Source organism: Salminus brasiliensis, chromosome 15 (assembly GCF_030463535.1).
Source record: "Salminus brasiliensis chromosome 15, fSalBra1.hap2, whole genome shotgun sequence".
NCBI classification, from domain to species: Eukaryota; Metazoa; Chordata; class Actinopteri; order Characiformes; family Bryconidae; genus Salminus; species Salminus brasiliensis.
Window position 1 is genome coordinate 3,102,469 of NC_132892.1, and position 14,276 is coordinate 3,116,744.

The window sequence follows — 14,276 nt, forward strand, 5'->3', positions numbered from 1 at the left end:
AATCCGTCTAATTTTGACTCATATTTTCTAAGCTGCTTTTCAGCTGGAACCGAAGGGTTAATTAAAAAAAACAACACCAATCAGGGTTTCATTTTCTAGTGTATCAATCACCAGCATAATAAGGAACAGAAGGATGAATCAACCAATGAGGTTTTGATTGATTTCCATTGTGGGTGGGACCAGGGAAAAAACATCACCATAGGCCTGAGATGGTCCTCCGCCCTCATCGTTCCATTACTTTGGGCAATATACATGTTCCACTGGGCACAATACATCCCCAGAGCATGATACTACCACCACCATGCTTAACAGTTGCTACACTGTCCTTGGGGTTGAATGCCTCATCTACCTGCTCATGTAGATGGTCCATAATAGAAGCCTCGCAGATGCAAACCTGACTCGCTCACTCATTCTAAGGTCCTTCTGAGGCACGGATGGGCAAGCCGGTCAAGCCCACCTGCTGATTCAGCTCACCTGCTAATTCCCAGCTGTAGTAGGTTTGTTAGAGCAGGGAAATCGGCTAGCTGTGCTGACTGACTCTGACCCCCTGATGTCCACCCCTTTTTCGGAGGCAGTCCTCCTCCTTCTCCTTAGTCCATCCACTTGCAGTGTGCAGTGTACAGCCCTCGATCATGATACTACCACCACCACCATGCTTAACAGTTTCCGATAACTCCAGATACTGAACAGTTCCGAGGAATCCCTGCAAGCTCAATATACAGCTATGATCTCTGATCTGACCTGAGTGGACGTTTGATTGGAGTTTTTTTGGACTTGGAGGACTCTTCGAGGCAGAGGCCGCGAGTCGCAGGGTATCAGTGTTCTTGAGCTGTGTTGTGGCCTCTTGTTGTTGTCGTGCTGGAGACCGCTGTCTCGCCAGACCTGTGTGTGTGTTTCCACGGCCTGTCCCTCCGGCCCAGTGGTATGATTACAGCTGCATTGATCCCTGACCTACACACACACACTCTTGCAGAGAGTCACCATGAGCTACACCTCCACACAGCATTCCGTACACCAGTGAGTGATTGAGGTATCGATTACCAATAAGACAAATTGCTAGTTAGCAGAGCTCCTAGCCCTGTTCTTCCAGTCTCCGCTCCTTGCAGGCTCTCCTACACTCCTCAAGTTCCTCCAGGGTTCCTTAGTAAAGGCAGGGACCCAAACTCTACGAACCGTCAGATGCTTCAGTGGTTCGTTGGTGCCAGGGCTTAGCCAACTGGCTCTTCCTTGTGGACAGTTCTTGGATGAGCCCATTAAAAAAAATGATCGCCAAATAGGGTTCCTAGGTGGTAGCCGTGGTATACCAGGTGGTCGCTAGGGTGTACCGAGTGGTTGCTTTGGTGTTTTCGATGTGCTAGTAAGGTGTTTTCCTGGCGTGGTTGCTATCGTACTTCGAGGGGTTGCTGTCGCAGTCGCTTTAGTAGTTCAGGTGGTTGCTGTGGTGTCTCAGATGGTGGTAGGTAGTCTGGTCTGGGGCTAGTCTGGGAGGGGTTATGAAGTCAAGGCCCCGGAACTCCAGAGGACCACAGTGAGAGCTGTGATCCACAAATGGAGAAAATGTGAGAACGTGAGCGATGGGGAACCTTCCCAGAAGTGTCTGGCCCACCGAACTTTCTCCAAGAGCGCGTCAACTTCTCATCTGTGATGAACATCTAAAGAACTACAGGGATTTTGCAAGGTGCACGCCACTGCTGCAGGACTCACAAGTTCCATCGGCCAGAATCTAAAATCTAAATGACCCCCAGGAGGTGGAGGTTGCCTTAAATCTGCACTTTCCGTGCTCAGTTTTTATTGGCTGTTGACAGAACCTGTTTGATATGCTCCGACTGGTCTGAAGCGAGTTCTGGAGGCCACTCCGGAGACTAAGACCAGGCTAAATATGTCATGGAGTGGAGCACCGACTGGTGCGGACCCTGCCGGCTTTGACGCACCGCAGGCCGCAATAATAAAACAACACGGCCGCTGACGACAGCCCGCGTGAAGAATCTGCTCGCTTGACCCCAGTTCACGTGATAAAGCTCCACGTAGGTCAGAGGTCAAGTGGATGCCTTCTTGCCGCCTTCCCTGCTGGTTGCTAGTGGTGTGTGTAGGAGTGCTGTTTGGAGAGCCCTGCCTGGATTTTCCAGCTACCGCCAGCGTTGCAAAACCTCAAAAATACCTCCACAAGCTCCTAATACAAGCTCTAAATGCTAGCTCAGGTTAAGGCCATTATTACAGCCATGACATACCCAGAAGCCCCGGTCTCAACCAATAGGGTAACACTATAATAATTGGCCCCAGTATGTTTTTTGGTATCCCCTAGTCTGCCGGTGCACCTGTGTTTTCCGTTGCCAAGATAGCAACCCACCAGAAATTGACGTGAACACACCTCATTTCGAGACCACCTCGCCCATCGGCGTAGAGATATTCGCAAGCACCGCTGTTATTTAAACGGTAGGCCCCATGGAAACAAACCCTTTTCATTGACTTCCATTGAAAGTTGACATTTTGGAGACATACAAGGTTGTCAGCAGTTATTTTTTTTTATCTAGTGACATTATGCCTTTAATTAGTGCTGGCCGATATGACCTTAAATCAGTGTCGCAACTAATTCCGATTAATGGACGATAATTTTAACCAGCGACAGATAGTCTTTTTCTCTAGTACAAGCTGCTGGAGTTCTCCTCCATGTACTCCAAATACTCCCTGGGAACCTAAATTCTGAGCCTAATCCGGCTCCTCAGGGTCCTCTCCAGGTGGAATGGGCCGTCCTAACAGTTGGCCGGGTCTAACGTGGCTCCGCCCTCTTTTAGAGTCTCATAAACCTGATGAGCTAAAGCTCGATCGGAGACTAGGGGGCGGCGGCTGTCTCGCATGCCCCAAACGTCCCTTACGTCCATTGCGGAATTTTACCGGGTAGATCCGCTGTCCACTACGTCCGGGCGTGGGTGGGTTGGTCGAAGCATAGAGGCGACACCCACTGGACGGGAGGGCGATGGGGAACACCGGGCAACAGTTCCCCCAGTCGCTGGTACCTGATCGGTTCCAGATATCAGAACCTCAGTACGGGTCTGCGACCTGTCATCCCAACTGACGTCCAATGTAAAACAATAATAAACGTTGGCATGGTAACGTAAACAAATTTTTGCCAGTGATGGAGAGCTGTCAGTCACGCCCGTTCATTAGAATAGTAAGGCCACGCCCAGACCCCAGGTCTCAGAAAGGCCTGAGGAGAGCGTTTCCGTGATTTTTGAGAAGCGCTTCGTCAGATTTCTGCTTCACTAAACAACTGAGTTTAGTTTTCTACAAGAAATTCTATAAATCTAAACGTTCATCGCATCTCCAGCAGCTTTAATAAACTGCCTTTAAAAAGCCTTTAAATATCGTAAGCTAACATTGCTACCGCAGTCAGCACTCAGCCCCGCTGTGGAGTACACCAGCCGTTTTTCATCGTGAACCTGCTGTTTCTGAGAAATGGTACCTAGCTACCAGAGCTCCGGCTTCCAGGAGACACCAGCCATGTGTAAACACGCCGAATGTTTGACATGTTTCTCCAAATATGTGTGAATCTGAGATTAAGGGCCGCTGACCTCTACATACGTCTCAGTGAAAGCAAAACAAGGCCTGATCCCAGGTCCCAGCCCTGTCGGAGGCACTTGATAGTTTTCTCTCCCGCTCGGAACATCTCCATTTGTTACCCGGACTCGGGGAACTTGATTATAGGTCTGCAGATGCCATTGATTACAGCTCTGAAGCTATGACCTCTCTGCGGACCACATGATTACGGCCCGCTGGCGCATTTTTCCAGGCTTTGTCACCGGATTCAGCGTTAGTCCCTGGTAGGCTGAATTTTGAAGTAATGACAGAACCGCAGGTCATTGAGCGAGGGGCAGTTCAGGCAGCCATTATCTTTTCTCTGTGGACTGTGGAACCATCCATCGTGACCTGGGGAACCGGCAGGGCTTGATACGTCAACGGAATTAGAAATTCTTAGACAAAGGGCTTCAGGTTGGCTTTCGGACACTTTTAGTGAGCTAATGTACAGATTTCGGACGGCTTGAGCTAACGTACAGATTTCGGATGGCTTGAGCTAACGTACAGATTTCGGACAGCTTGAGCTAACGTACACATTTCGGACAGCTTGAGCTAACGTAAAGATTTTCCTATTGCCTTGAGCGTCGTTGATGACGCTCCTAGACGAAAGGCTTCAGGTTGGCTTTCGGCCACTTTTAGCGAGCTAACGTACAGATTTCGGACAGCTTGAGCTAACGTACAGATTTCGGACAGCTTGAGCTAATGTACAGATTTTGGACAGCTTGAGCTAACGCACAGATTTTGGACAGCTTGAGCTAACGCACAGATTTTGGGCGGCTTGCGCTAACGCACAGATTTTGGGCGGCTTGAGCTAACGCACAGATTTTGGGCGGCTTGAGCTAACGCACAGATTTTGGCCGGCTTGCGCTAACACAGAGATTTTGGGCGGCTTGAGCTAACGTACAGATTTCGGACGGCTTGAGCTAACGTACAGATTTCGGGCGGCTTGAGCTAACGCAGATTTTGGGCGGCTTGAGCAAACGTACAGATTCGGACGGCTTGAGCTAACGTACAGATTTTGGGCGGCTTGAGCTAACGTACAGATTTCGGACGACTTGAGCAAACGTAAAAATTTTCCAATCGCCTTGAGCGTCATTGGAAGGTTCATTCAACAGAGGATTTCCTCGGGTGTGGGACCAGCAAATGAGCTGAATAGCGGACACTTCGAACTTCCCCTCTGATGGGGGCCGAGCCGTTATCCTTTACAGATTCCTGAAGTTGCGCTTCATGGTTGGATTGATGCTGGCTGCGTCAGTCATGGATCTACCTGCACATGTTTACACATGTTGTAGATGTGTTTACCTAGGTTTTAATGGGAGACGTCCATTCAGGTTTTTTGTCCCCCTTGTGGAACCCATTAGCCACGTACCCGAGAACGTTTAGGCCTAATGCTCAAGGTTTATATGGTGGTTTATACGAAATGTAGGAAGGAGGGTTTCCAATGGTGGGGACTAGTCGCTGTTACCTTCACTCATTAGCTTAAACGATTGCCATGAAAAACGGGCTCAGTGTTGGACCGATCACTAGCGTCCTCTTATCTTATTGAAAGCCCTGTGGAATTGAATTGGTGGGAGACGATCAATTTCAGAAATGATTGAGCGTTGACTGCAATTGGGATGACTGCAAGGGATTGAACAGTGAGTGCCGAAGGTAGGTGAGGCACTTTTGCTGCACCTTGACTTTCTTGCCTTTAAGGAAATTGCTCTCGTTTTAGTGCGTACTGTTGAATTACTCAGCAGCATTTTCCCAATCTTTGCTAGGAAGAAACGTTCCACCTGGCATGCTGTGTCAGCACCCCTCTGAGAAACCCTCCTATCCCTCAACATGACGCAGGACCTCTTTAGCTTTGAGGAAACGACATTAGAGCTTCATAGATAAGCCTTGCGAACAAGCAGAGGGAATAATGACACCGTGGCCTTGCCGTTTTGCTAGAGTCCACTTCAGCTGCCTTTTGGAAGGTCGTTGATACCATTTGAATGGAGAATCGGCGGAAATTCTGCGGGATGACCCTGGTGAGATACAACCGTGTAGCTTCTTCCACTGCCAGGTCGCTGCCAGACACACGTGGATGAATGTGAAGTGAAGTCAAGTTCGTTAATTGCTTCCATTCGTCCTTTTCCGAAACTGAAACCTTGAGTATCAGCACCCTTGGCTTCAGATGCGATAACATTGTGCATCCCAAGGGGATAACTGACCGGCATTGAAGGACGAGAGGCTCCTGCTAGGGAAGGGGCGAGTCTCGACGTACCTTTTACAACGAAGGATGCCATGCATTTGAACCATTGAAGGTTCCACGGTTTCCGCAAGAAATGCAGACTCCGTGATCTTGGGAAACTACAGCCCTGCAGCCAGACAAGCTGGTCTTTCAGATGTCCAGAGGTTGCTCAGTGATCAGTTTCCAATATCAGTCTTCCAGTAGCTACAAATCAAGCTCTTTATGAGCTGGCTAAGGAAGGAGGAAGGTCAAGTGCCTTCCTGTCAGTTAAGGGGATGCCGCTTCTCTAACCTTCGGGCCACGGCTGCCGCTGAGGAAGTATATGCAGCTCTGCCGCCAGATAAGATGGTTTCCTTAGTGGCCTTCAGTCGGTCCAGAAGTGGTTCCCCTCAAGGGCCGCTAGGAGTGGTCAGACTCCAGTCTTTTGAGAGAGTCCCTGTTGTAGCCCAGTCCTTTTGAACTGGATGTTACCTGCGTTTCCAGATTGAGGTCCGGTGATGTTCCTGGACAGTCCGTGTCCAATTTTTGAGAGTTCCATCACCAACAAATTGATCATTAATTAGGTTGTCGAGTTTCTTTTTACAGATTGGGAATTTGGACTGAGGTCTGGCGAGGTTCCTCGAAAGTCAGTGTTCCTGGGGGTGTCCAATTTTTGGGAGTGCCATTAATTAGGTTGTCGATTTTCCTGTTTCCAATTGCGAATTTGGAGGTCTGGTGATGTTCCTAGAGAGTCAGTGTTCCTGGGAGTGTCCAGTTGCCTTCAAGAACTTATTGATTATTAGTTAGGTGGTCAAACCCAGCCTTTTGAGAGAGCCCCTGTCCATTGTAGCCCAGTCCTTTTGAACTTTTGAATTGAGAATTTGGAGGTCTGGTGAGGTTCCTGGACAGTCAGTGTTCCTGGGATTGTCCAATTGTTGAGACAGCCATCGCCAACTAATCGATTATTATCTGGATCGTCAAACTCCAGTCTTTTGAGAGAGTCCCTGTCCATTTTAACCCAGTCTTCCTGAACTGGGAGCAGATTTCAGGTGGATGAGGACATGGATTGAGGTCTGGGGATGTTCCTGAGCAGTCAGTTTTCCAATAGTGCCAGGGAGTGCCGTCACCAACCATCCTATTATTAATTAGCAGCTTCTCTAGTTTTTAAATTCTTGATAATTCTTGATTCTCTACTTCATCACATGTACAGAAGTTGTGCCAAATATTATGGGAAGCTTTGCAACATTGCTGAATGTGTGGGAGAGTTTGGTAGCACTGGTTTTCCCCTTCGTTTCCAGCTTGGGTTGCCGTCGTCTTCTGTCTGGCACCTCCGGGAATAGGATGGGCGTTTATTGATTTTTATTTGATATATTTATTTATTTATTTTTTGATCTTGGGCTGTGATATCTGTCCCATTTCTTGGTATTCCGCTTCCCTGTGGTGAATTTGTCTCAGCTTGAAGTGTGTGTGTGTGTGTGTGTGTGCGCGCTGGCTCATGGCTTTGAGAGGAGTGACGGGGTGGAGTTGAAGACTGTTTAACTGGACCAATGAATCAATGCATTGAATGATGAAATGAACCGAAATGAGGTCAGTTTCTTACTCAGCTAATCGATGGAAGTGTTCTCTGCTCACTGTGCTTTTTTTCCATATGTTTCCACCTACAGACACACCTCTACTGGTCAGAAGCAGCAGTGAATCGGTCCTGACCCCACCTCTGGAGCCCAGCACCCGCGAGGCGGCTGATAACCTCATCAGCAGACCACAGGCCGCGGTCAGTGTCCTGTTTTTTTTTTTTTTTTTGTTTTCTCGTATTAAATCTGGAGTAAATGCATGTAATTTAAGAATGACTGCGATGGGAGTGGCTACTCGATTTACACCCTGCCATCGGTCACCTCCAAAAAATAGATAGTAAAGATTAAGAAAATTAGCAGCTACATCTTTCTAACATGTACGTAGGCTATAGGCTACGCTAACATAATGACTTACCTAAAGCTGCCAGCAGCATCGCAGCTCTGGGGACACCTTTGGTTGGTCTTCTGGATTTGACCGGATAGCCCCGGGGTATCTGTGCCATGCACGACCAAGCCGCGAAAATCTCCTTTACGTTACCAACCTCGTCCGACTAGGCTGCAGAGCCAAGCCACTGGACCACACCTGCCTCTGATATTCACATGCTTCAGAAGGCCTTCGTCCCCTACCTGGTCCATGGGAACTAAATTCTGCAGGATGGTCCATCACCAGAAGCAGAATTTGGCAGCCTTGCTCCAGGACCAACCCTGGTATAGAACCTGTACACCTCTGCGTGCCATTCCAGGGAGGGTTCTGTACGGAACCGATGTTGGTTCTTCTGTGGAAGTGGCTTGCAGAGTTACCCCGACAATTCACTCAATTGATCCAAACTGATCATAGCTAATTATCCAGCCTTTAAGAAGCCGGTGCTTGAAATGTAACATCGTCAGGGGGTCCCGAGGTCGATCCCTGGCGATGCCACAGCCATCTGTGAGTCCGAGAGATTGGAACATGCCCCCACTCTCTCTAATGCTGCCGTCTGTTAGTCCACACCGAGGTGTTTTACTCAGTAACTACGGGGCTTCAGTACATACTGGTGGGGCTATTCTCTGGTAATAGACGTTCGGCCCACTGGCGGGCCATGGGCTTTTTAAGGGGTGTATATAAGCGTGTATTAGCCCAGGGCTAACATAGTAGCTTGTAGAGTTTCTCAGTGGTTGCATTACTAGTACATTTACTATATTATTTATTATGATTTATAATATCGGCATTGAGTATGTCTACATTATTATGGTATATAATATAGAACAGAATAGGAGTATGCGTCCCCTTTAGGTGGACAGCCCTCTTCCTGTTTTCCATTCACCGTGGTCAGGCCTGGCTCTGGACCCCCACCAGATGATCTAGAGGGGTTTTTTTGTTTGTATATTATGCTTGATAATGCATTTGGCCTTTCGGGTGTGTGTGTGTGTATGTGTTGCGGTCTCCGCGAGATTGTGTTTGCTGTCGCCGGTGATGTTTTCTTTTGCCCACCACACCTGCGGCCCCTCCAAAGCCCCTTGTGATTTTACCTTCTCTCTCACAGTCCCTCATCTTTGTCTAAGCCTCTCTCTCTCTCTCTCTCTCTCTCTCTTTCTCTCAGGTTTAATGTATTTATTCGTTCTGTTCTCATTTCTGTAGGTTTGTTCTTCATGTCCTGGTAGAGCGCTGCACCTGTGCCACAAGACAGACACACACACACACACACACACACACTTGTCTAGTTCAGATCCTTGCTTGTCGAACTTCTAGACATAGATAAGCTCTATAAGGTAAATGTCTTTATGGGCAAAACTGTTAAAGCTCCCTCACTAGAGGACGAAAGTGGGAACAAGAGACGTCTCAAATCTTGACACTTTAAGTCTCAAGGCCTGAATTAAGAAGGCAAGTCCCAAGGTGAGTCCCGAGTCAGTACAGATAAGTCTTGAGTCGCGTTTCAAGTCAGTGGGGGGTTGGGGTTAAGTACAAGTACAAGCAAATCTCAAATCAAGTCCAGGGTCAGTATAGACAAGCCTTGAGTCGAGTCCCAAGTCAGTACAAGCATGCCTCCAGTTGGGTTTGGCGTCAGTACATGGAAGACCCGAGTAAAGTCCCTTGAGTCTGGTCTTAGGGTTTGTGCAGGTAAGTCTCAAGTAAAGTCCTGAGTCAGTACAGGCATTTCTTCATTTAAGCTCAGAGTCAGTACAGACAAGTCTCTATTTGAGTCCCGAGTCAATATAGGCAGGTCTCAATACGGCTTTCGATTTTGTGTAGGCGAGTTCCAAGTCATTACAGGCTCGTTTGAGTTCCTGAGTCAGTACAGGCTCATCTCGCTTTCAGTCCTGAGTCGGTACAGGCTCGTCTCGCTTTCAGCCCTGAGTCGGTACGGGCTCGTCTCGAGTTCAGCCCTGAGTCAGTACAGGCTCGTCTCCAGTTCAGCCCTGAGTCGGTACGGGCTCGGCTCGAGTTCAGTCCTGAGTCGGTACAGGCTCGTCTCCAGTTCAGCCCTGAGTCCGTACGGGCTCGTCTCGAGTTTAGCCCTGAGTCGGTACGGGCTCGTCTCGAGTTCAGCCCTGAGTCGGTACGGGCTCGTCTCCAGTTCAGCCCTGAGTCGGTACGGGCTCGTCTCCAGTTCAGCCCTGAGTCGGTACGGGCTCGTCTCGCTTTCAGCCCTGAGTCGGTACGGGCTCGTCTCGAGTCAGTACAGACGGTTTCTTTTTTAAAAACAGCCCTGCTGTCAAAAATACACCTCAGCCCAGCTGTAGTTTTTCATAAGCTCCTCCCACCTTCAAGAAGTCTCATCAAAAGAGGGTTTTCCGAGGCAGACTAGAGCATCCCTTTAATACCCATAATGTCTAGAAACTGAAAGTGGTGATTAAATATGTACGTATATATTAAATCCATTGACAACAATTACTAATATATGAATATTGCTGAATATTTAACAGTAGTCGGGTCGTGACGATGGTGCAGTCCAGTCGGTCAGCAGTATTGTCAAACCCTTCGGGCTTTTCTTTCTCTCTCTCAGTCTCTCTCTCTCTCTCTCTCTCTCTCTCTCTCTCTTTCCCTCCCCGGGACAACATGAAAGTGAAATTAGCCGTAATTAAGGTCAGCGCACCCATAAACATTCACTTCTTGCTTGATCTTTAATTAATGTTTAATTGATTTTCATGCTAGGCTGAGATTGCAGGGCGCTCAAATGAGCCGGCATAAAGGAAGCTCTTATTTCATTAAAGCCGCTCAGGTGAAAGCGCTCGCCGCCCACCCACCCACCTACCTCCCTCTCGCTCCCTCTCGCTCGCTCACACAGACCCACACCATGTTCGAAACCCCGTTCGGAAGGGATACTAAGATGGATGAGGCCGAGACTGGAGGTCACCAAAACATACCTCGGCGATGCAGGCCTTACACTCATAAACACACTCTTCCAGCATTTACACCCACCCACAAGCCGCGAGCGTAGACCCCCCCCCCGTCCCCAAAATGCGTTTTCTAATACAAAATAAAATAAAAGCCCAAGGAATTCTGGGTGTTTCCACCCCAGTGCTGCAGTACTGTTGTATTATTTGAGCTCTTCATCAGTTTGTTGGTTCAGATCCCGACTTAAATCCAGAGGCGTAAATTATTTCATCTTTTCAATGCTGACGTAGCTGCTGGCTACCGCGGCTGAAGTGTACTGTTAATCCAAATGAAGATTTGCTCACTTTAGAATCTACTTCTTGCCAGAATTGGCCAGGCTCTCTTGGGGTGGGTAGATGGCACTCCCAGCCGGCACAGGCACCTGTGGAGCTGGGGACCTGTTGCCCGCCAGTGGTTTTGCATGTGTCTGTACCCTCCTAGTGTCGGGAGGTACGAACCGTCTGGGAGCTACGAAGGTGTGGGTTAACTGGCAGTCCCAGGTTGCGAGTAAAAGGGAAAAATTCAGATAAGGCTTGGTGGTGTTTTAGGGATGCTTTGCTGCATTCATAAGAATGTCAGGTCATCTGCCCGTGAGCTAAAGCTGCAGCGCAGTTGGGCCATGGAACAAGACGATTGCTGTGTCCCAATTCAGGGGCTGCTAGGCTGTTTGTTTCTTCGGCCGAGAAACACGTCCTCCTTTTCCACGCCAACGAAGGACGCAATGAGTGGATCCGTCTGCTGCCGTCAGGGTTGATAGTTGACAGGAGTGGCAAGGACTGTAGAGCAGACTGTCCCATTTCAGCTCGGCCTTCAGGGTCTACGCAGGTCACCCGTACACTGTGCCCTTTAACGGATACAGCCCTTGAATTGGGGCAGAGCAGCGCAAGTCTTATGACCTTATGATGGTTAAGGAATAGGAGACATTCCCTCCCCTACCTCCCTCCCTTCTCCCAGTAATATCTGATCAGCGGTGGTCATGGGGTCAGAACCTGGCTGAGGGAGGTTCTGCAACAGCTTGGCTACTGTGTGTACGATTCAACACCTATGTAGTAAAGCTTTAAGGTAAGTGGACTTTCTCCGTCACAGCCTCCCATCTGTACCTGGCATTCTCGTTCCTTTCGGCCCTCGGCCTTGCCCTCTAATCTGCCATTTAGAGCTGTAATGGACGGGCAAACAAACGGATGTTGGTAGCAGTTCATTTTACATGAGGCTTTTCTAAACCATCTGCCTGAGGGGAGGATCTGCTGTTTGTGCTGGAACACATGGACAGAATCTAAAGTCATTTCCTCTGCTTGCTTAATGAGGAACCTTTTCAGAGACAGCCTGGAGTGAGCTGCAGAGCGAGCTGTTTCTTGTAATCCGATTGGCCTGACCGCTGAGGTTGGGCAAACTGGACGGACTGAAGATTCCAGAGCGCAGAGGTCTTGCTACTGTACATTATTCCTCAGAAAAGCACTAGGCAAGAATGGGGTCTACGGCGGAATACCATTGCTTGTCAAGTTCTCTTCTGAGGTCTTCATTTCTGGACCTTGAACCCAGTTTCCAGTCCTGGACTTTATGACTATGTGACTACATTAGTGCTATATATTCTGACCCTAACCCTCAACCCCATGTGTCCTCAACAGTAGTTTGATCGGGATCGGGATCTGGCCCGATCTAGGCACATTTTAATGGATCGGGTACTGGCTATTTTAATCCCAATTCAGTTCAGAGTCTTTGTTTTAACCACGATGTTCAGAGCGCCATCAGGTCCGGACGTTCTCAGAAGGTAAATAAAGGAGCTGAGGTTCTGCAGTGTGGTGCTATTTTACAGTGGAACCTGAAAACAGTTCATAATATCTAAACATGTAAAACTCACTGAAGCGCTCTGTTTTACCAGCGGGAGAACCGGCGCTCGCCTTTCTTTGTTTATAAACTAAATAACTAAATTGAGTGGAGGCTAATGCTAATGCTAACACATACACAAACCCAAATCACACACACAGCACCAGTGGGTTTCAGATCAGATCAGATATTTTATTGTGGTAAAAGAATCAGTGACAAACCGTGAGCCTGGCTTGGGGAAGCACCACTCGGAGAAGTGCTGCAGAGGAGGCAGTGTACTGCTCATGGAAGTGCAGCAAGGAAAAAGCACCCATCAGGGAAGACCCATTTAAGGGAAGTGTTGCCATAGAGGAATTGCTCAGGGAAATGGCACCGTTGGAAGCACAGCCTGGAAAAGCAGCCTGTGAGTGGAGGCACCACTCTGGGAAGCACTGCTAGGTGAAGAGCAGCAAGGGTAAGTGCCCCTTGGGGAAGGGCCACTTGGAAAGCTCCCCTTGGGAAAGCACCACTTGGGGAAGCATACCTTGGGGAAGCGCTGCTGGGGAAGCGTCACTTGGGGAAGGGGCCTTTGGGCAAGAACTACTCAAAGAAGCTCCACTAGTGGAAACGCTGTTGGGGACCACATTTAATGTATTTGCTAAATTCATGGTAAAAAAAAGGAGGTTCTTCATGGGTTCAGTAGCATTACTTGGAGTAGATGATTAATGATCCTACCCTAAACCTAAAACCTAATCCTTACCCCTGACCCTAACCATCACCCTAGTCCTAAACCTAACTCTAACCCTTATCCTGACCCTAAACCTAACCCTCATCCTGGCCGTGAACCTAACCTCAATCCAAAACCTAATCCTAACCATAACCTCAATCAAAAACCTAACCCTTACCCTCATCCTGACCCTAAACCTAACCCTCATCCTGGCCCTAAACCTAACCTCAATTCAAAACCTAATCCTAACCATAACCTCAATCAAAAACCTAACCCTTACCCTCATCCTGGCCCTAAACCTAACCTTAATCCAAAACCTATCCCTCATCCTGGTCTTAAACCTAACCCTTACCCTCATCCTGGCCCTAAACCTAACCTTAATCCAAAACCTAACCCTCATCCTGGTCCTAAACCTAACCCTTACTCTCATCCTGACCCTAAACCTAACCTCAATCCAAAACCTAACCCTCATCCTGGCCGTGAACCTAACCTCAATCCAAAACCTAACCCTAACCCTCATCCTGACCCTAAACCTAACCTCAATCCAAAACTTAAACCTAACCTTAACCTCACCTTAATCTTAACCCTAACCTTCATCCTGGCTCTAAACATAACCCTCATCCTTGTCCTAAACCTTAACCTCAATCTAAAACCTAATTATGACCCTCACCCTGGTCCTAAACCTAACCCTCATCCTGGCTCTAAACCCAATCTAAAACCTAATCCTAACCTCAACCCAAAGTTTTAACCCTAACCTTCAGCCTGACTCTAACCTTAACCTCAATCCAAAACCTAATCCTAACCCTCATCCTGGTCCTAATCCCAACCTTAACCTCAACCCACCCCAAAACCTAATCCCAACCTAAAGCCCCTTCATCTCAACCTAATCCGGTTAGTCTCCAGGTCCAGACTATCAGCATCAGCAGCAGCAGCAGGTCTAGAGCAGCTGGCTGAGGATGGTGGGCTGGTCAGTATTAGCCCTGTTAGAGGATCAGTGATCTCTCAGGTGAACGTCTACAGATCTGAACCTGGACTCTCCAACAAAAGAAGTGA

At 48.4% G+C, this 14,276-nt stretch overlaps 1 protein-coding gene across 1 annotated transcript in view; it reads left to right on the top strand.

The window, feature by feature from the left end:
* The window catches only part of pard3ba (par-3 family cell polarity regulator beta a), a 167,434-nt gene that overhangs the window by 38,546 nt on the left and 114,612 nt on the right, over positions 1-14,276 (top strand). Inside the window, exon 4 of the mRNA XM_072656724.1 lies at positions 7,432-7,538. Coding sequence (XP_072512825.1) covers positions 7,432-7,538 — 107 coding nt within the window. The remainder of the gene's footprint in view (positions 1-7,431; positions 7,539-14,276) is intronic.